The sequence below is a fragment of the Mustela erminea genome, chromosome 2, assembly GCF_009829155.1.
Source record: "Mustela erminea isolate mMusErm1 chromosome 2, mMusErm1.Pri, whole genome shotgun sequence".
Classification (NCBI taxonomy): domain Eukaryota; kingdom Metazoa; phylum Chordata; class Mammalia; order Carnivora; family Mustelidae; genus Mustela; species Mustela erminea.
The window spans coordinates 46595911-46619382 of NC_045615.1; the positions used below are offsets into that span (position 1 = coordinate 46595911).

Consider the following 23472-nt stretch of genomic DNA (forward strand, 5'->3'; position numbering starts at 1 on the left):
CAAGGAAGCTGCTGCATCTACTTAATTCCACTGTCCGTCTTCCCAAGTTAAGTGTGCTCTTGGGGCTGGCCTCATGGCCAACAGCTGAATCTCCGGGTCCAGCCCTGACCTACCGAATCAGAACTCACAATATAGAGTCTCAGGTAAATTTATAGGCATGTACGTCTAAGAAGGAGGGCGCCTGGATGGCTTAGTTGGTTAAGCGTCTGACTCTTGGTTTTGGCTCAGGTCATGATCTCAGGGTTGTGAGATGGAGCCCAGGTTGGGCTCTGCACTCAGAGTGGAGCTTGCTTGGGATTCTCTTTTTCCCTCTCCCTCTGTCCCTCTTGGTTGTGCTAAGTGCGTGGATCTCTCTCTCTCTCTCTCAAAGATAAATCAATAAATCAATCTTTAAAGTCTAAGAAGCATTGGCAAAGAACTCTTACTACATCCCCACACCACTTACTGAAGTGAGAACTGAGTAGGTTCAAAGGTCTCGCTAGGAAAATTGGCAAAGTGTTTGCTTTTGTTGTTGCTTCCCTAAGAGTTAATGTCACCACAGCCTGTTAATTATCTAACATACCCAGGAATTCCTTGGAAAACTCCCCTGGACAGCTCTTATTTTTCCCTTTAAGTCTCAACTTCACTTCCTCAAAGAGGCCTTCCCCTGACTCCTAGACTAAATTACTTCTGCACTATATAGTAATCTTCTGTTTTTCATGATAGCCTGTTTAGGGTTTGTCATTAAATATTCATTGGGGTGAATTTTTTTTTAACATCTGTCCTTCATACTTTTACTATAAGTTTCATGATTATTTTGGTTTCCAATAAATCCCCAGGGCCTAACACAGTGCTTGGCTTATCATAGCTGCTCAATAAATATTTGTCAAATGAATGAATCAAAATGCAAAGCACTTCTTATCATTACAGCTCCTTCATTTGGGAAGAGAAGAAAAGTAATCATATTCTAAGCAGGTATTATTTTTCTAATTAGGTTTTTTAAAAAATACCTTTATTGAGAATTAAATTCATGTATCATAATCTACCCATTTGAAATGTACAATTCAATGTTTTTTGGAATCTGACATTATTTTAATTTTTAAAAATTGTGTGAAAATATATATAACAAAATTACCCATTTTAACCACTTTAAAGTGTGCAGTTTGGGGCCATTAATTACCAGATTATTCTTCTGTAAGTCTGTATTTATTAGCGATTATACAAAGTAGTTGTAAATTCTTGCCAATTAACCTGTGCTTTGGAAAATACAAACCTGTGGAAAGTTCCCTCAACTTTTTTTTTTTTTTTTAGAACTCACACATATACTGAAAACTTAAAAGATGGCTAGATTTACTTACGTAAGATATAAACCTTACCTTGAAAAGACACAAAAATAATCATATGTAAAACTAATCACTGTCAGACACTGTCCTTAGTTATTCAGATGTATTATTGCATTGAATCTCCACAACGACTCTTTGCAATAGCTGTGACTATGATGCCCATTTACCAGAAAGGAAATTGAGGCACTGGGATGGGGGAGCTGGTTGGATATAATCTGAAGCTACCCCTGGTTGCATACACAGGGTAGGGAGGCCAAAGAAAGAGGCGGACCACTCTGTATCGGTGGGTGGCAGGCTTAATAAGCAAGGGAACTTGGGACACTCATCTTGCGCAGATGTAAGGTGAGTAGATTCCCACACCACCAGCCAGAATCTTTAAATTTTATATAGAGGCCTTAACTGGGTTCAGCATATATATATACCATTCAGATAGTCTTGACACCACTTTTCTTTTCTGTCTTTTTAATGATTTTTATTTGTTTATTTGCAAGAGAGAGTGTGAGAGAGAGAGACCACAAGCAGGGAGAGTGGTAGAGGGAGAAGCAGACTCCCCGCTGAGCAGGGAGCCCGATGTGGGACTTGATCCCAGGACCCTGGGATCATGTTCTGAGCTGAAGGCAGACACTTAACCAATTGAGCCACCCAGATGTCCCTCAACACCACATTTCTATCTCAAGGCTGTGTCCTTATGGCAGCTTTTGGGAACCAGGAAGGCAGTTGGATACTGTTACAAGGACAGGGCGGTGTGGAGGAGCCTACAACTGCCTACGTCCAGCTCCGCAGGTCACGGCTTCTGGACGAGCTCCCTCAACAGGGTTATAGGACTTGCCTAAAGACACAAAACAAAGTGGTAGAATCGGGCTTTAAAATTGGGCCAATAAACCAGGCCCCTCTATAAGATGTACTCTAAACCTCATTAGCTCCCGCCCTAGTTAAGAGGCAAATGACAAACTGGTAAAGCCGTTGCAACAGGTAAGCCATGGGTAAGGGTTAATACAGGGAACTTTGTAAATGAGTAAGACAGTACTCTAGTTGATAAGCGGCTGAAGGACATTAGCAGGAAAGTCACAATATAAAAATACCAATGGGTGTATGCATATAAAAATGTGTTATTTCAGGAATAAAATAAACACAAACTAAAACAAGTTGGGGGGGGCGCCTGGGTGGCTCAGTCGTTAGGCATCTGCCTTTGGCTCAGGTCATGATCCCAGGTTCCTGAGATCGAGCCCTGCATCAGTCTCCCTGCTTGGCAGGAAGCCTGCTTCCCCCTCTCTCATTCCCCCTGCTTGTGCTCCCTCTCTCCCTGCCTCTCTCTCTCTCTCTGTCAAATAAATAAATAAGATCTTAAAAAAAAAATTGAAACGATAAATAAAATAAGATGGGATTTTTGCCTAGCAGTAATGGTGAAGATATGAAGAAATTTTTATTTGTTAGAGTTGCTTTTCAAAGTACAGAATGTTTTCATTTTAAATCATTGAACTAGGAATCTTTTCTCTTTAAGCCTTCAATATATGTCTAAGCTTAAAAATAAAAATGTAAACAAACAACAACAACAACAACAACAAAAAACGATGAGAGAGGACTTTCCACAGCTTTCTATTTTCCAAAGCACAGTTCCAAATTGGCAACTTTTTCTGGAAGGCAACTGGGCAAACGGTATCAAATTCATTAAAAATACACCATGCTCTTAGATCTAGTCCTTCGTCTTACAAGTATTTATCCCAAAGAAATAGTCAGTCATGTTCCTAAAGATTTATATTCAAGGTTAGTCTCTGGGATATATAGTTCATGAAGGCCAATAGGTGGAGACCATTTTAAACGTGTGGAGTGGGGGCGCCTGGGTGGCTCAGTGGGTTAAAGCCTCTGCCTTCGGCACGGGTCATGGTCCCAGGGTCCTGGGATTGGGCCCCGCATCGGGCTCTCTGCTCCGTGGAGAGCCTGCTTTCCCTTCTCTCTCTGCCTGCCTCTCTGCCTCCTAGTGATCTCTGTCTGTCAAATAAATAAAAATCTTAAAAGAAAAAAAACAAACGTGTGGAGTGGAAAGCTGTTTGTTTTTGCCCTTTGGTATTCTTATTTCCTTATTCTGGAGACCTCACTCTGTCACTAGCCTGCCACAGGTGGCCCCTGTCCAGTGGCTGGATCCACCTGGAGTGATCTCTGCAACTAGAACATTGGAAGGCATTGCTGAGTAATCAAGGCTTTTCCCCCACCTGCTGGCTATATCGCTAAGGGAACTGCCGGTAGCTACCTCACCACCAGACAGAGGCAGAGAGCCTGCCTGACGCTCTGGAGCAGGTGGGGAGGGGGGGCTCTTCTGGTCCGAAGCAGTTTAAGCATCATGTCCCTCGCAACCGAAAGAGTCCTGACAGATGAACTGCGCAACAATAATGGATAATTTGTACAAACAGTGGTACATATGTGCAGCAGCATAGCATGCAAAAAATGAAAATGACATTGCACATATATGTATTAACATCCAAATGTTCATGTAAAATTTGGGGCCCCTGGGTGGCTCAGTCATTAAGTGTCTGCCTTCAGCTCAGGTCATGATCCTGGGGTCCTGGGATTGAGCCCCACATTGGGCTCCCTGCTCAGTGGGGAGCCTGTTTCTCCCTCTCCCACTCCCCCTGCTTGTGTTCCCTCTCTCGCTGTGTCTCTGTCAAATAAATAATAAATAAAATCTTTAAATTTAAAAAAGTCAAGGGATGCCTGGGTGGCTCAGTTGGTGAAGCTGCTGCCTTTGGCTCGGGTCATGGTCCCGAGATCCTGGGATCGAGTCCCGCACCAGGCTTCTTGCTCGGTGAGGAGCCTGCTGCTTCTCTCTCTGCCTCTGCCTTCCACTCTGCCTGCTTATACTCGCGTGCTCGCTCTCTCTCTGACAAATAAATAAATAAATAAATAAATAAAATCTTTATAAAATAAAAATAAAGAAGTTTTAAAAAGCCAAGATTATGCAGGTAGATTTTTTTCAATGTGTGACTACATACCTGTATTTAAAATGTCCTAAAAAGTTATAACAAATGCTAACCATGATTATTTCTGCACAGTAAGACTATGAGTAATTTTTTTCTCTTTTATTAAGTTATATTTTCTGGTTTTTCTTAAGTGAACCAAAAGTGCAGAAGTACATAAAAGCTCAGAGTTAATGATGTTGAGCATATTAAAAGAACTCTGTATTTTTGAACTTCAGGGTGAATTTATTTTCAGATATATGTATATATGAAAGCGAAAAGTGAGTGGATTTTTTCCCCTGCACTTTGTAATATTACGTCAAATTTCTTATTATTAATAACATGAATATTTCTTATCCCAATCATTCTTTTAAATAACATTTCATTACAAGCTAATAAAGGTCAGGACTTGATTTAGCCACGTCTTCCCACACCAATGACTTTCATGATTGTAAATTTGCTCTTCAAGTTGACAAGATATATTAGCCAGAGTTTCATGGTACTTTTAAATACTTCCTTTTAGGGGTGCCTTGGTGGCTCAGTGGGTTAAGCCTCTCCTTCTGACTCAGGTCATGTTCTCAGGGTCCTGGGATCAAGCCCCATATTGGGCTCTCTGCTCAGCAGGGAGCCTGCTTCTCCCCCTCTCTGCCTGCCTCTCTGCCTATTTGTGATCTCTCTCTCTCTCTCTGACAAATAAATAAATAAAATCTTTAATAAAGAAATAAATATTTTCTTTTAAAAGTCCAGATACTTTTGGACAAAATACTTAGCAAGCAGCCAAAACCATTTTAGAATAGAATTAAAAGGTCAACGTCTCTCACCACAAATCCAGTTCTGTGATCTTGGATTTTTCACATTAATCATTTAAAACTGTTGAACTGTAACTTCAAAATAAATTGCAACCTTTTTTTCCAACATAGGTGATTGGAGCTGTAATAAATTATTTTGCTGTGGGTGTAGCAACTCAGGCCAGTGACAGCTAAAGGCTCCATTACAGGGAAAAGAACTGGGTAACTCCAGGTCCCCTTTAATTTCATCTCAACACTGGGGAGCCAGAATATACAGGATTAGTTTCACCGAGGCAAACCATTCTGGAAGTTAAAATAAGAGGTGGGACTTTGCTGTTGTGTGACTACAGGGAAGCAGAATTAGGATGTAACACCAACAGGAACCCTCCTGTGATCGAACACTTACAGGACTCTAGATTCTATCCTAAGTGCATTACATTATATGATTTAAACTTTACAGCATCCTGAGGATTTGGTTAGTTGCTGTGATGAGCTTCTCCTATGGGTGAAGAGAAAATGAAGCACAAAGGAGTTGAGTAACTTACCAAGGTCACACATTAGTAAGTGATTGGGTCAAGATTCATAATCATATGATCCACAACAGTCCCATTCTGGAAACAACCCAGATATTTCTTTTTTTTTTCTTTTTTTTTTTTTATTTGACAGACAGAGATTGCAAGTAGGCAGAGAGGCAGGCAGAGAGGGAGGAAGGAAAGCAGGCTCCCTGCTGAGCAGAAGCCCGATGTGGGGCTCCATCCCAGGACCCTGGGATCATGACCTGAGCCCATCCCAGAGGCTTAGACCACTGAGCCACCCAGGTGCCCCAACCCAGATGTTTCTAAATAGTAGTATGGATAAATAAATCGCTATCTAGTAACCTCGTGCATACTACGCTGTGGCTATCAGCAACAGCCAGGACATTCCTAACATACACAGCATGAATCCATGTGTATAAAGATCAAAAGAGGGCAGAATTCATCTGTGGTGTGACAAGTCAATACAAGTCCTTCGAGAACGAGAGAGGGACTGTGGGTTGGGAAGAGTTCTAAGGTCTTGTCCTAATTTTTGGATCTGCATGGGGGTTACACAGATGTGTCCACATCACAGTAGCTCATTGAGTTGCAAATTTATGACCTCTGCATTTTTACCAATCAATGTAGGCTATACTTCAATTAAAAAGTTTATGTTTTAAAAAAGCAGTGTCTCAGTTATATTGCCCAGTTGTTAACAACAACCACCAATAAACACTGCTTTCTGCTGGGAGGAGTCTTCAGTGTGTCTCTGTGAAAGTTCTATCATTGAGCAAAGGCTGAGCAAAAACCAGAGTCAAGTGAATCCAAGACAGCTGCGAACACGAAGGATCACAGACTGCAGCAGCTCGGGCCAAGTGCAGCCGCGGAGCCAAAGAAGAGTCCCGCAGGGGCAAGCAAGCCGCCTCTTTCCCCCAAAGCCAGAAATGCACAAGGCACTTGTATGCTTGCGACCCTGCCTTTCAGCCCAAAGGGTGCCTTTGTGTGAAGACAAACCTACTCCTCTTCTCAAGTGACTTTACTGCCATCTCCTGGAGAATCTTTCGAGTTTAAAGGGACCCGAACATGAACAGTGCAGCCGAGAATTGTGTAGTCTGCAATCCACACAACTGTGTGTGTCGTTCCTGCTTTGACAAGACTCGGTGAGATCTTTTACTTCTGCTGAAAGTACTACCAATAGGGAACAAAATAAATTTGTTTCTCATGCAAAACACATTCTCTCTTGATTTTCACTGCTGAACATTCAGTGGAGTAGAATCAAATCCAAATCAAACGAGCTACAGTATTTACTAGGGCAAAGAGAAGAAGGCATGACTGCCTTCCCAGCCCCTGCTGGACTCAGATTCTCTTGGTCTCTCCCGATTCCTAGGGACTAGGAATCTGGCAGGGGAGCAGGGTGTCACGTAGTATCTGAGAAGCAACACCTGCCGCTATCGTTCATCACGTGCAGGAATGCCAAATCGTATCAGCCTCAGAGGGCCAGGCGACAATCACCTAACTTCTGGTGGCCCTGGACCACAGGCCTGTCCTGCGATTGCCTCAGCAGTCCTTTCATCTTTTAGAAAAAAAACTCAATCCAAGTCTGCGTTGATTTTAAAAACTATTAGAAAACAAACACATGCTAAGAAAGAAAGAAAATATAAATAAATAAAAGGAACAAAATAAAATTACTTATCATTACCAAAGAATAAGCACTCTCTGGGTGTGGTCAGAGGAAAATGGCTTGGTATTTATGTGTCCTTGGGAACTTATGAAATGCAAGATACAGATCTTTTATACACACACACACGTATGTGTTAGATAAAACAGATACCCATCCATGCCAATGTTTTTTTTTTTTTTAAATGGTTTTTTTTTTTAAAAGATTTTATTTATTTATTTGAGAGAGAGACAGTGAGAGAGAACATGAGCGAGGAGAAGGTCAGAGAGAGAAGCAGACTCCCCGTGGAGCTGGGAGCCCGATGCGGGACTCGATCCCGGGACTCCAGGATCATGACCTGAGCCGAAGGCAGTCGTCCAACCAACTGAGCCACCCAGGCATCCCCATGCCAATGTTTATAAATTTATATCCATACAACTATATCTGTTGTTTCTAGAATTTACTTACTTAATTCCAAAATGGCAGAAAACAAATTTGAGCATATCTGTACATTTATTTGACAATACATATTATTTGAATATGTAATACAGTAATTCAACATTTTAAGAGTCATTATTTGCTAAAATATAGAAATGGCCAGGCACTGTTGGGGTGTGTGCAATCCGTAGGATCCCCTGGGCTATGGTGGCCTCACTGAGCAATTCTCCACAGTATACAGTGGAACACACCATTCTTGTTACAGTTAAGTTCTTCAGGTATTATAATAGCATGGGTTTTTTTTTTTTTTTTTAAGATTTTATTTATTTATTTGAGAGAGAGAGAATGAAAGAGCGCAAGCATGACAGGAGAGAGGTCAGAGGGGGAAGCAGACTCCCCGCCAAGCAGGGAGCCCGATGCAGGACTCGATCCTGGCACTCCAGGATCATGACCTGAGCCGAAGGCAGTTACTTAACCAACTGAGCCACCCAGGCACCCGGCATGGGTTTTTAAATGGGTAACTATTATGATTCTTTTTTTACAACAATTTCACTGTTTGGATGCTTTTACTACTTAGAATTCCAGATTATACTCTTTCTCTTTATACTGTTTTGTTCCCATAAAATTACTTTATTAAAATTTATTATTAACTTTTATTCATGGTACAAAAATATTCCTCTTCTTTTATCACTTCTTGCTGTTAAAAGGGATGAAAAATGCTTTAAGAGCCGGCTTCTAGGAGCGCCTAGGTGGCTCAGTCCGTTAAGTGTCTGCCTTTGGCTCAGGTCTTAATCCCGAACTGGGCTCCTTGCTCAGCAGGGAGCCTGCTTCTCCCTCTTGTGCTTGCTCTCTCTCTCTCTCAAGTAAATAAACAAAACATTAAAAGAAAGAGGGACACCTGGGTGGCTCAGTTGGTTAAGCAGCTGCCTTCAGCTCAGGTCATGATCCCAGTGTCCTGGGATCGAGTCCCACATCGGGCTCCTAGCTTGGCAAGAAGCCTGCTTCTCCCTCTGCCTCTGTCTGCCGCTCTGTTTGCCTGTGCTTGTTCGCGCTGTCTCTCTCTCTCTCTGACAAATAAACAAATAAAATCTTTAAAAAAAAAAAAAAGAGCTGGCTTCTAATTGGATAACTTCCCTGCAGCCACTTCTAGAACAGTCAGCCAGGAGGGGATTAACGGTTGATAATGCTACTGTACAAGAGACTTTGTGCTACTTTCTATTCGGGCAACTTCAAGTTTATCATCATTAATGGTAGTTTTCATTAGACAAGATAAGAAATCACACACAAGTTAAACACAGAAACAAGTTAAGGGAACACAAGCTCACTTACCAATAAGCAAGTAAGAAGGGGACCCCAGTATGCCCAGCTGCTGAAGCCACAGTGACAATATGGCCGTGATTATTCTTCATCATTGCTGGAAGAAATGCTTTTGAAGTCTAGCAACAGTGTTTATGAAGAGAAAAAGATAAACTGTTATTTCTCATTTTCAGACCCATTGGGAATATTTCCAAATAAAACTATATTTTGTTAACATTTTTCCTAGAATAAAGGGGGGAAAAAACCAATTAATTGCCAAATGTGGCAAATTAAGGCACCAGGACATGATACCTAGATTGGAAAAACTAAGCAAAGCAATGGATACTGAAAACTTTGAGAATCCATTTCACTTAAATTGTGAACTTCTAATATCCCCTGAGCCTCTACATCTTTTGTCACTGATGTTTTCTATCATTTCATATATTGAATAGATATAATAACTAGAGTTATCAAAGAATTTATGTATAATGTGAAATTGTTAGAAAATAGTTTGGATATGTCATCAAAATACTGAAATGAATAGCAATCTTCCAGTAGTCACTGAACGGTTCATGCAATAAATATTTATTGAGCACCTACTATGTGACGGGGATTCAAAACATTAAGGCAATGCCCTACATCCTAATAAAGGCAGAATGACAGGCAGATTCATCAGTTATAAAGATGCATTAGATATCTTTAGCCTGGGTGGCTCAGTCCCTTAAGCCTCTGCCTTTGGCTTGGGTCGTGATCCCAGGATCCTGGGATTATGACCTGAGCCCAGGGCAGACACTTAATGGACTGAGCCACCCAGGTGTCCTGAACTCTCCACTTTTTTTTTTTTTTAAAAGATTTTATTTATTTACCTGACAGACAGAGATCACAAGTAGGCAGAGAGGCAGGCAGAGAGAGAGAGAGGTAAGCAGGCTCCCCGCTGAGCAGAGAGCCCAATGTGGGGCTCGATCCCAGGATCCCAGGACCATGACCTGAGCTGAAGGCAGAGGCTTTAACCCACTGAGCCACCCAGGTGCCCCTGAACTCTCCACTTTAAACATAGTCTTTGGGTTTTACAAAAGGGAATGTGTTCATAAAAGAAGTCATACCTACCCAGAAATGTGCAAGTACATTCACTTCAAAAGTCTTTTCAATCTGAGGATCTTGTGTTGCAAACAAATCCGACGTGTAGACGACACCAGCATTATTTACTAAAATACTAACATCTCCAATTTCTTCCTTCACCTTTAAAATTAAGACAATTATCTGCATCATGAAGAATACTGAAGGAAGATTTGCATGCAAGGATTATTAAAGAATTACGTTCCTCTATTAGATGTGGGGGGAAAAGTAGTTCTGTAATCTATGTGCCAATATGGAAGAAAGAACCTTTTAATCTTAGCTACTTAGTTTCAAAAGAGCTTCTGTCTGGTTAGGCAGAAGTTTTCTTTTAAAATTTAGTCTCTTGACTTTGCTCTGTTGATTTTACCTTGAGAGGGCTTCGGCTAATAAAAATGTAATCAGTGGCATAAAACAAAAACAAAAACAAAACAAAACAACAACAATAACAACAAAAACCCAGCATTTATTTTTTAAATACTACTTAAAAAGTAAGCAAAAAAATTTTTTTTAATGAGTTGGTAAATGCATGGACTATCTGGGGGTCTACGTAAAACTGATTATGCCATCAAGCTGGTCACACCTTCTATTTCTTTATTTCTGTAGTCACTCCATTCTGTTCCTCGCCAGCCTTCCTCCCGCAGGTGGCAGTTGGCAACGCTGGAATATCTTATCTGATATTTTTACGGTTCTTTGAGTAACTAAGCTTCTTAATGGAGTTACAATGCATTCTGTTATACATTGTGTTCCAAATAAAAGCTAACTTCTGTTAGGAGTTATCATATTTAGATAGTGCTGGGGTGTGCTGGGGGACTGAGGGGGAGGTAGCAAATCTCTTGTTAAAGGCTTTCATTGTGTTAAACATTTTGCATGATTTCATTATTTATCTCATTTAATTCTCACAATAATTCTATGAGCTGGCAACTCTGGGTATGTTCACTTTAGAGAGGAGGAACATGATACACAGAATGGCTCCTCCTTGACCAAGGTCACATGACAATTCAAGGTCCCCTGGAGCTGAGACTCTCCCAGATCTTCACACCTCAGAGGCCAAGACAAACCTCAAAGCTCAAACAGAAAGGAAGCCGGGAGGTGGAAAATCCATCAGGACGCCAGTGTGCCAAATACTGAAGGCTTGTCAGCCAAAAATGAACTTCATCAGGTTGTACTGAAGGTATGGAAGAGTCAAGTTAAGATACTGGGCCCTTGATCAAACACTATCTGTACCTATAGCCGCATCTCTAGCACGATCTGAAAACCGTTGTTCCGAAACATGCCCCTCAGATATGGAGAAGAACAGGACAGGGCGTGTGGCTGCAGCGATGGAGCTGCTGTAATGCGTCCAAACTAGCACGACTGAAAATATAAACCGCTCCTTTATCCTGCTGAAGAATCTGCCCAGAAACACTTGTCCCTTCCTTCGTCCTTGAGTTCCCCGTTATCACCTATTGTCTCTCCACAGTGTGACATAAAAATGTCCTGATACTAAAGTGGACCCATCAAAATAACTTCCAAATATCTGATCATCACACAGCATGGGGAATATTTTGTTTAAGCATATCGCTTCTCCTTGAGCGATTTCAGTAAAAACATCTGTAGGGTTAAAACACATGGAATGGGTTCAAATAATGAAATCGCCTTTTCCAGAACAGCCTATTCCCAGATAAATCAAGGAGGGATCACTATGTGCCAGGTACTGATCCAAAAACTTTACATCATTAATTCACTTAATCTTCCTAACAATGCTGTGATCCCCATTTTATAACTGGGGAAACTTAGGCACAGAAAGTTTAAGTAACTCACACTCATATAGCCAGTAGTAACTGGAAGAGTGTACATTTCTCTAAAGGAAAATCATCCTTAATTTAAGTAAAATAGTGACGGTTAAACGCAGATGTTTTTTGTCTACTTAGCTCAGGCCTCACCAGTAATAGAGGCATTAGCTTGAGATACAAGGTTACAATTCAAAATTAGAAGTTAAAAATGTCTGCAAATCTAAAAGTCCCTAAGCAAGGAGGTTCTCACGGCTGGTTCAGTCAGAATCTTTATACTGTAATGGATCAGATTATACAGGGATAATGTCCAGGAACGTGTATTTTAAGGAATTCGCTCAGATAATCCTACTGCTTTCTTACTATTGTGACATTCAGTTAACAAGAACATGTATGAATGCATTCAGAGTGAGGCACCATTATATATACACAGCACATCTCAGTTGTATATAAGAGAGGCAAATCCTGCTTTACAGAGATCAATCTATCTATGATCAGAGCCTGATAAAGTTAAGTTTATCCTAACTCCTTAACCCAGTTCTTTGGGCGTCTGAAGACCCTGTCAGTGATTTGCAGTGTCATCCATGAATTTACTTGTAGCAGAATCACATGGGTGAGGTGTGGGTATGTGGAATACTAAACAAGCAGATTCCTGGGCCCAAGCCTTGATCCACGAAAGCAAACCTCGGGGGCGTCATTTTTTAACAGGCTCTCTGGAGGATTCTAGAACACACTGAAGTCTGGGAAACTCAGTTCTAGGTTCTAGTTGTGGGTCCGCCACTAGCTGACTGCACAATCGTGGGCAAATGACAAAACTTCTGCTAGTTCGTCTGCATCATGACCCTGTCAGCTCCAGAATCCCTCCAGGCTCTGACATGATCCGATTCTACCCAAATGCAAAATTTCACCTTCTTCGCAGAGCTGTAAATATCTTCTCGGTTACTGCAGTCTACCACAAAGGCATGAGCCTTCGCACCCAGTCTCCGGCATTCAGCAGCCGTGTCCTCAATTCCGTGCTAGAAAAGGCAACAAAAATTTGATAAGGAGAACAACGTAAATGACATGAACATATTATATCAACAGCTGAAAATAAATTAAGGACAGTCAGATTGTCTGAACTAGCGTTGGGCAAGAATTTAACTGGACAGATCTTTGGCAGGGATATAGGTTACATTTTGCTCTTTGAACTCTGACTAGTTTTTTATTTGGAACCAAAGTTAAAGCAAGCTTTTTAAAAGAAGAGAAAAATCTGGGGGGGCCTGGGTGGCTTAGTTGATTAAACGGCTGCCTTTGGCTCAGGTCATGATCCCAGAGTCCTGGTATCGAGCCCCATGTTAGGCTCCCTGCTCTGCGGAGAGCCTGCTTCTCCCTCTGCCTGTGGCTCTGCCTACTTGTGCTCTCTCTCTCTCTTTCTACCTCTCTGTCAAATAAATAAAGAAAATCTTTAAAATATAATTTAAAAAAGAACATAAAAATCTTAAGATACTGGTTTTGCATTCACAAATTTTAATACCTGTGAATAGGTGTGGTATGACACACATTGTGATATGACACATTCATATGAATGAATGTGAATGTGTGATAAATACTATCAGGATTTTTAAAAATTTGAGCTTTTTCTTCCATTAAAAACTGTCACTAAAAACTATTCACAAGTATCAATTTTCTAGCTGCAAGATAAAAAGGGGTTAACTCATTCATTCATTCATTCACTCATTCTTTTAACATTTTAATGTGTAGGTCACAGTCATGGTGCTTAGAAAAACCTTACAGAGGTTTGGGGGGTTTGGGGAGTAGGAGAATAAATGAAACAAGATGGGATTGCGAGGGAGACAAACCATAGGAGACTCTTAATCTCACAAAACAAACTGAAGGTTGCCGGGGGAGGGGGGTAGCGAGAGGGTGGTTGGGGAAGGTATGTGCTATGGTGAGTGCTGTGAAGTGTGTAAACCTGGTGATTCACGGGCCTGTATCCCTGGGGCTAATAATCCATTATATGTTAATAAAAAAATAAAAAATTATATTAAAAAAAAGAGCAACCTTACAGACAGAAATATGAATGAGACAGAGTATTAACCTCGGCAAGCTCACAGTCTAGCAGATACATAAAGGAAGCATAAGATTTAGGTAGATTTAGGTAGGACCCATGAAATTGTTATTATGTCGGAATAAAGGACTGAAAGCTGGCAGTTTCATATGGTTCAAACTAATACACTATGATAAGTATAATAACAAAACAATATACAGAGAGTTATGGGGAACACAGAGGAGGGGCATGAAATACGATTCTAGAACAAAAGGTACCAGGGTGAGTAGAACAGACAGGTAAAGAGAAGGGAGGCAAGGGCAGGCAGGCATAGTGTAAACAAAGGGATGGACAGTAGAAAGGTCCAGTGGGAAAATATTAGCAGACTGGCATTGCTGAGTCATAAAGCTCAAGGTCAGCAGGAGTCCAGATCAAAGGACATTGTGTGTCATACTAGGTTTTATCCAAAAAGTTGGGGAGGGTGGGCACTGACTGAATTACAGAATCAGATTTGTATATTATCCTGATTATTTTTGCTAACGTATGGAGGACAGATTTTAGGGGTCAACACTGTAGGAAGAGAGAAACATTAGTAGGGAGTTTACAATGATTCAGCCAACAGATGGTAGAAGCTTGAGCTGGGGTACGACTGGAAAGAATGAGAAGAGACTGAGCCTTACAACCTATCTTCAGGCAAACTCAGCAGGTCTTGGCCGCTAGATGAGGAAGGTGGGAAGAACCGAAGCTGAAGCGCTTCCTTTTTAGTTGGAGGAAATGGCGACATAGTGTTGCAACAGTCAGATGGAAGTCACAAGGAGAGCGGATCTGAGAAAAGGAATGATGACAAGCCCAGTGTGGAGTGTTGATTTTGTCACCTGAAGTTCATGATTAGACCTTAGGGGTTCTGTTTTCATTTTTCTTTCTTTTTTTTTTTTTGTTTCCATTTGTGCTTGTTTGTGGGTTTGCCTTCACCAGTTTTGTAGATTTTTCATTGTAAAGAATGCCTCAAACCATACCTTGGACTGAGGGTTAGTCCGTGAGCTCTGCAAGCCAAGAAATTACCGTCAACTAACGCACAAGTGGACAGACTTACTACATTTACCCACAGAGAGAACGGCAGAGCAGAACAGTAGTGTGCAAATTTGCTGGTAAACTTGAACTCCTCTTGCAGGAAAACCTAAATCTGGACGGTTATGGAAAAAATTCAGTTTGCTCAGTGAACTTACTGTGTGACAGTAAAAGGAAATAGGGTGTTTTCCCTTTTGCTGAAATCTCTCCCACAAACTGCTGTTTGTCCTCTGATGAGGAGCCCTTATTCCCCAAAGGACATTGGAACATCTCAAGTAAACCTTATGTTGCCCTCCTGAACCTGACAGGCAGCTTCCGGCCCCTTCCTTTGAAAGTATAATTTCATTAATGTAGTATATACACATGATGGAATATTATTCAGCCTTCAAAAGGACCAAAATGCTGCCACATTCCACAGCATGGATGAACCTTGATGATCTTAAGCTTGGTGAAACAAGCCAGATACAAAAGGACAAATATTGCATAATTCTAGCTATATGAGATACCTAGCATAGTCAAATACACAGACACAGAAAGAAAATGGTGGTTGCCAGGACCTGGGGAGTAACTTTAGTGAGTGCAAAGTTCCACTTTGTGATGACGAGAAAGTTCTGGAGACGGATAGCAGAGATCATTTCGTAACAATGTGAATGTAGTCAACACAACTAAACCGAAACTTAAAAATGTTAAAATGGAAATGTTTATGTAATACATATTTTACTGCAATAAAGAAAGTTTTAAAAGTATATGGTACTGATTCTTTGGGTATTCACAAAATTCAGTCCTTACTTGAAACAAAGTCTACATAAAGCTCCATTTGCCCTTTATTCCATTGGTGGAGATTTGCTTAGTGCTGGTCTCTCTGTCAATGGGCAGAATGGGTAGCAACAAACATACCAGTACTTTACATCTGCAATCCTGCTTTCGCCCATTCCCCTGGTCTTCCTCACTTAGGGCCAAGGTCTGCACTCCATACCTCCTGAACTATGCAGCAAATTAAAGTTGGAAATCCTGCCACGAAAAATTTTAGACAGTCTCCGCATTCATTTGGTGAGAAATAAAAAGTAAGTGGACCCTTAAAATTCTTCTCAGCACAATGGACCTGCTCATCATTCTTCAACACTTGCCTTGTTAACCTTTTCCCTAATGTGCTGTACTCAGTCTCAATTTTTTAATCCTGGGCTCTCTCTTAAGACTTTACTTACCCTTCTTGGCCCTCTTATCCCCGCAACTAAAGCTCTCTGCCCATTACTTAGACGACTAAACGTCTACATGTTTTTCCAATTGTTTCCAGTGCTTTTTTCATTCATTAATTCACTTTTCCATCTGATAAATAGTCTTTGAGTATATTATAGGTGCTCACCACTTTCTATAAATTTATCTTCACAAATTCATCTAACCAGGCATGGGGGTGAGACTGGTCAAGAAATGTGATTATCTACATAAAACAATAAAAAATTCATGATGCCCGTCTCAGTCAAAAAACGGAGCTGAAGCTACCATGAATCCCTCCCTAAATTCATGTTCCTTTTCTGTGGACTTCCTGATGAATAGGAAATGTCTGCCCTCGACCTCCTGAGAAGGATATCTTTAGGCATTGCTATCCTTGCAGCTTGACTTAATCTGAGAAATTTGTCTCTGGAGATAATTTGTCTTTGAACCCTGGGGCAGAGGTGGGGGAGGGGAAGAATTTGATCTGGCCCCTCCCTGCCCTTCCAAGGGGATCTGAAAACAATCTGAAGCTTTCCTCTTTTTCACTCATTCTCCCCAGTCACCAACCCCAAAGTTGGACAGCTCTAGCTTCTGCTGCCTGGACTGCTTGAAATTTCCACTCTTACTCTCCGTCCCCAGTCAGGTTTAGTGGTTCTCACACTTTCCTAATTTTAAAACCTGTAGAATTTCAGTAACAGTGGACCACAACATATATACTGAACTAGGGCTGCCCATCTTTTTATTTAGCCAAGTAAGGACATTAATACCAACACAGAAACTACCAGTTAGTATCGTTGTAATTTCACTAAATATATGGTATATTTCAGCCACAAAACAAGTGGGGAGGATATAACCTTAAAATAATAGATGGCTTATTTAAATGAGATGAATTTAACATAATAAATACTCACTACACTGTCCTTAATTTTCTGACCACTTCCGCTACTACTTCCTGGTCTGCAAAACCAGCATCATCTCTGGCCTGGATTACCACCAGTCTCCTAACTGCTCTTTCCCCCTGCAACCCAACAGCCTAGAATCTGGCTCAAAACCTTCCACTGGTTCCCCCCAGGAAAAGCCCAAGCACAAACAATAGCTGCCAGGAACCTTGATGATCAGGAGGTGCTGCTGAAGTTTCTGGACCTGTGCTGTCTCATAAAATACAATGTGAGCCACATACTTAATTTTAATTTTTCTAGTAGCCACACTTGAAAAAATAGCATTAAGAAGTGTATTTTATTCAACTTAATATACCCAAAATACTATTTTGGAATATTTGTTATTATTACAAAATACTGTATTTCAACATGTAAGCTATATAAAAGTTGTTCGTAAGATACTCAGCATTCCTTTTTTCCATACCGTCTTTGAAATCCTGGGTGTAATAACATCGACAGCACATCTCAATTCAGAGGAGCCACATTTCATAGGCTCAACAACCATTCAGTGGTTAGTAGCCACAACTATACTGAAAAGCACAGATCTAGATTTTTCTTTTATTTCTCTCCCTTCCCTCACTCAGTGCCATGCTCTGCATTTGCTGATCCTGCAGAGATATGTGAGGGGCTGCCTGCCTCTTCTGACCTTGACTCAACTATCTCCATCTCAGGAGGCTTTCTGTATAAGCTCAACATGTTCCTCCCTGTCCCACCCCCAACCACCACCATACAGGAGTCCTTACCCCCTTTCATATTTTACTTTTCTTTATACTTACCACCTTCTAACAATTGCATAATTTATCATACAGCATATCTTGTTTACTGTCCCTTGTTCATAAAGTTTGTGTTTTTCTTACTGCTGTGTCCTTAGATCTGCATTAGAACAGTGCCTGACACATAGTAGGCACTCAATAAATACTTGTTGAATAAATGCACTCCACTCCAAATCAGAGAAAATTTTATATGAAAGAGCAGAGGGCATCGGGAGCCAATAACACAGATGTGTAACCTAATTCTTAGCCCTAAGTCCTGCAATGTTAGCTTAAACTTCACTTTGTGAATGGATAGTAACTAACGTGTTATTATCCAGACCATATACCAGACACTGCTAAACACTGCTAGACACTACGGGTACTCTTTGGTATAAGTCTCCCACGCCTTTAAGGTAAGTACTGTTATTTCACCCATTTTGCAGGAAAGGAATCTAAAGCTCTAGAAGTCAGAAGGCAGCTTATGAAGAGGTGGAGGGCTCCGCGGACTGTGACCTACCTCCATGCCTGACATTCACCACCGATGACCGCATCAGACTAGACTGGGCCTCCTTTGTATCTTCCATTGCATGTATAATTATTTAAAGTCTATTTTCCCTACAAGATTGTTTGCCTGCTTGCTCTGTCCTTACTATCCCGCAACAGATACTCAATAAGGACTTGCTGATTGCTATCTCAATAATCCACTCACTGGGAGGACTCTTATTAATGGCCCATTCCCCGAATTTTTGTTTACAGCTACAGTGCTGGATGTTGACTAATGGGTAAGAGACGGCTTTTCAGGCCTTCAGGTGCCTCACAGAAATCCCTCTGTACATCTAACACTGGCCATGTAAAAGGTTAGATTCTAAATTCTCCTCTTTTCCTTAAGCCTACACCTTTATTCTTGTAAAACTTATATATATTGAAGAGTGTTTTCTTTTATTTTTATTAAAAGATTTTTTTGTTTCATTTTACTTTTTTAAGTAAACTTGATGCCCGACATGGGGCTGGACCTCAACAACCCTGAGATCAGGAGTCCCACGCTCTCCTAACTAGCCAGCCAGGTACCCCAAAGAGTTTTTTTCTTTTATATTGTTTTTAAAACATGATTTTATATTGTTTTATAAAATCCATTTTATATTGTTTTATATTGTTTTTCTTTTATATTGTTTTTAAAACATGATTTTGAGAATTATTTTTTGGCAATTGCTATGATACAGTAATGTTCTTTTCTGTTGGGTATCTTTTAAACCCAATCAGCCCAGTAACGGCAAGTAGGATTTTTCTCTTAATAGGTTCAAAGTTCTTAATAGGCTAACTTAAAACCATTACTCTTTCCATTTGTTTAAGATAGAGGATCAGTGAAATCAGGCTCTGGAGGAGATCACAAATTCTTTTCTGGGCAAAAGTAAGAATACATTTACAATGCAAAATTAGTGATGGGTAGTAACTGCGAATCTTATATCCTCTAGGTCCATTTATCCTGTAATCATAAACATTAATGGATCTATAAAATGCCAATAGTCATTTTCTTCTCCCTACTTCATAGAGATGCTGTCCGGGCTTGTTGCCTACAGAATGCATCCATGACTACAATTAAAGGTGCCAGAAGGTAAAACACAGGAAGCATGATTACCTTATTTATATCCCAAAGAACCAGTTTGCTTTTACGTTTGGCAAATTCATAGGCAGTTAGTCTCCCAATTCCGTGTCCAGCTCCAGTAATCAGGACGATTTCCCCAGTAACTGATTTTCTCTTCTTAGGAATAAAACGCTTCAGGAGAGACTCTAAGGTGAAGACGACGAGTAAAGGCAGAAGCTGGAGGCACTGCAGAAAGAATTTCATCCTTTCGGTTGTCGTGAGCTGTGGGCGCGCTTCCTTCCCCCAGTCCCTCCAAACTGCTTCTGGGGGGTGGTTCCGTCACACACCCGCGAGCACAGAAGCAGGGCAAGGAAGGGCTCCTTTTATCGGAGAGAAACAAACAACTCTGAAACCGTTCCTTCCGCTGGGCTGGGCTTGGTTAGGTCTTTCACAATTGGTTCGGGCTGCAGTGCGGAGCGGCCGCTCGCCCGCTCAGAAATCTGGGAGGGACAAAGTCCAGAGGAGGGCACGGCTTCGCGGTCCGCTCGGCTTTGACCCACTACCTCGGGGTCTGGCGAGCCGACCTTCGGGGCACAGCTCCCGCTTGTTTTCCTAAATGTGGTAATTCCTCTCCAAGTTCCAAAGATAGCTGGCAGTGTCCGCAGTCCAGATGCTTCTTTGAAACTTGATGCTCACCATTAACGAAGGGATGCAAATGCAGCTTCCCGTCTTAAAAGGAACGTGGGGAGAAGGTCAGTTGTGCCGCAAGCCCCCGCTCCCCCACCCCGAGATATTATGTCTCACATTTTAGTTCGAACTAAACGCGATTTCTGGAGGGCACAGAAAACGTTGTCCTTTCAAGGGCAGCGATAATCAAGGGCCAGGAAAAATCGTATCATACCATCCTTACGACCCTTGTTTCGACAAGGAAGAGCAGTATATTTGGATAACCTTTTTCACTCAACCTGTTGCAATTTGTGGGAACAAAAAACACAACATATCACACTTATGTAATTGTATCTTTATCCAGGTTAATAAATCACTACTTCCAGAATGAATAATAAAATAGAAAATCACCTTGCATAAAGATGCTCTTGATAGTCATTCAAATTGTGTGACCCTGCAGTGCTTGGAAAGAGATTTCTGCCATGTGGATGACTGCCGATCACTTTATATTTAAGAGGCAGGAAAATCACAAAGAAAATGAAGTTCATAAAGAATTCATACATCTATCTATCATCTACAACTGTTTCTTATGGTTTTCAAATCCAAGTTTACAATAGTACAAATACTTGCATAGAAAGTTTCCCTTTCCAGAGCTTTTTTTCCACATATATTGTCTCATTGGATTTTTTAAAGAGGCTCTTAGGAAGTAGAGAAGAAAACTGTTTATCTTCCTCTCTTATAAATGAACAGATCAGCTGGATTAACTTTTTAAAGCTCCCTCAACAAATAAATGCATAACTGGGGCTAGGGACAGGTTCAGTGTTTGTCAGAACTTTTTGTCCAAGATCTATGGGAAGAAAATACACTTTATATGTGTATGTGTGTTTGTTTTCATATATGTTGACTTTCATATATGTAAACTCTGTCTCTAATATTTTTTATTAAGCAAATTGTATTTGGAGGACCTTACTGGCTTGGCTGAGAGACCATGCGACACGGGAGTTCAAGCCCCACCTTGGGTGTGGCGATCACTTAAAAAAATAAAATCCTAAAAAAAAAAGAAAGAAAAAGAAAATTGTATTTAAAGACAACCATGTAGTTTTTTAAAAATTTATTTATTTGACAGACAGATCACAAGTGGGCAGAGAGGCAGGCAGAGACAGAGAGAGGGGGAAGCAGGCTCCCCGCTGAGCAGAGAGCCTGATGCAGGGCTCAATCCCAGAACCCTGGGATCATGACCTGAACTGAAGGCAGAGGCTTTAACCCACTGAGCCACCCAGGCACCCTGGAGAACCATGTAGTTTTGACCCACTAATTTGACCAGAGTTCCCCTGGTCTAGGAAAAAAATGCAGTATTTGAAAACAGTAACACTTGAATCCAATATGGGTATGTGACTTCACTTCCCTGAGGGTATTTCTTAATTTGTAAAATTGGGATGTTATTAATACTTACCCTACCGGATTCTTGTGAAGCTCAAATTAATTAGCATTAAGCACAGTGCTCTATCAACTATCCATCCGTTATAATGTAAGTTATAATTAGCACTAATAAAATTATAATGTGGATGGTTTTGTAAATGATAATCAGCTACTAAGCTGACACAGAGCCACATGTGGAAGTTTACATATTTGTGGTTTTTTTTTTTTTTTTAAAGATTTTATTCATTTATCCGACACCCAGAGACCACAAGCAGACAGAGAGGCAGGCAGAGAGAGAGGAGGAAGCAGGCTCCCTGCTGAGCAGAGAGCCAGATGCGGGGCTTGATCCCATGACCCTGGGACCATGACCAGAGCCGAAGGCAGAGGCCTCAACCCACTGAGCCACCCAGGTGCCCCACATATTTGTGGTTTTTAAAAACACCTCTCATTGGGAAAGTTTAAAATGTTTTCTGTGTGAAGCATCTTAATTACATGCTGCCCTCCCAGATGTTGAAGTGACATTAAAAAGAGGGGGTAGGTAAAGATAATAAGGAGCCCTTCAATGATGATTTGAGCACTTACTATGAATAGGCATTTTTTTTTTTAATATTTATTTATTTATTTGACAGACAGAGATCACAAGTAGGCAGAGAGGCAGGCAGAGAGAGAGGAAGGGAAGCAGGCTCCCGCTGAGCAGAGAGCCCAATGTGGGGCCTCGATCCCAGAACCTGGGATCATGACCTGAGCCGAAGGCAGAGGCTTTAACCCACTAAGCCACCCAGGCGCCCTCGAATAGGCATTATGCCAAGTGTTTTACATATAGTCACAGTTCATTTTACCCTCTCAACACTCTAAAGAAGTAGCTTCAATGGAATGTCTATTTCATGAATAAAGAAACAAAGGATTAAGAGAAATAAGTAGATCACCTGAGGTCATAGTATAAATGGTTGAGCTGACTTTAGATCTAGGCCATTATCACTATGCTATTTTGCCTTTTTTCTTAGGGCAAAGAAGAAAAGCGAAGCCACTGCTAAATCACTTTGAGAAATTCAAAAGGATAAAAACTATTACTCATAATACTTTTTATTGTTCATAACTCCTACAGCATTCATAACACCTCCCCCTCATACCGTTAGAGTACAGCCATTAAAACAAGGATTTTATTTGTTGATTTTAGAGAGAGAGCAAGCACGTGCCAGGGTGTGTGTGTGTGTGTGTGTGTGTGTGTGTGTGTGTGTGTGTTGTAGTAGGGGAGGGAGAGAGAGAATCCTAAGTGCAGAGCCTGACTTGGGGCTCAATCTCAGGACTCTGAGATCACAACCCAAGGTGAAATAGAGACGCTCAACTGACTGAGCCACCAGGCACTCTTAAAACTAAGATTTTGAATTCCTGCCAACTTTTTATTGGCTATGTGATAGCTGGTTAATTACTTATCCTTTCCTGAGTTCTCAGTTAATTCATCTGTGAAATGGATACACTAGCAGCTTGGTTGAGTAAATGAGATATTTCAAAAGCACAGAACTGACATCTTACATACAAATATACTTAATGAATGATAGTTACTACTGTATTTTAACGAATCATAAGTAAGAGTTTATGTTTTCCAGGCTGGCTCTGTAGAGTCCTAGTGGATTCAGAAGGAAAGGCCACCATACTTTGCAATTACATAGGCCAGTTAAGAACTTTTCCCTGTTACTTTAAAGAACACTGAGGAAGAACATTCAGAAATGATTGCCAGACTGTGCTAAAGGAGATGTTCCAATAGTTTTTCAGTCATTCTAGGATAGAATGCTCTTCATACTTGGCTCTGACATCTGATTTTTAGAGCTGGAGGGATTTAAATGTTAGCTTGTTCAACCACATTTTTTTTAAAGCAATGAATCTATGAATTCAAAGTAAATAATATATCTGGTTCAACATATAAAAATATGTAAAATAAAAATGGTTATATAGTATACAA

The 23472-nt window shown here is 40.8% G+C and overlaps 1 protein-coding gene across 1 annotated transcript in view; it reads right to left on the bottom strand.

Annotated features, from left to right (window-relative positions):
• The window catches only part of HSD17B11 (hydroxysteroid 17-beta dehydrogenase 11), a 37987-nt gene extending 18128 nt beyond the window's left edge, over positions 1-19859 (bottom strand). Inside the window, exons 1-4 of the mRNA XM_032332831.1 lie at positions 19482-19859; positions 12758-12865; positions 10072-10203; positions 8998-9104 (exon numbers count right to left, since the gene is read on the bottom strand). Coding sequence (XP_032188722.1) covers positions 8998-9104; positions 10072-10203; positions 12758-12865; positions 19482-19691 — 557 coding nt within the window. The 5' untranslated portion in view covers positions 19692-19859. The remainder of the gene's footprint in view (positions 1-8997; positions 9105-10071; positions 10204-12757; positions 12866-19481) is intronic.
• Between the last annotated feature and the right edge of the window lie 3613 nt (positions 19860-23472).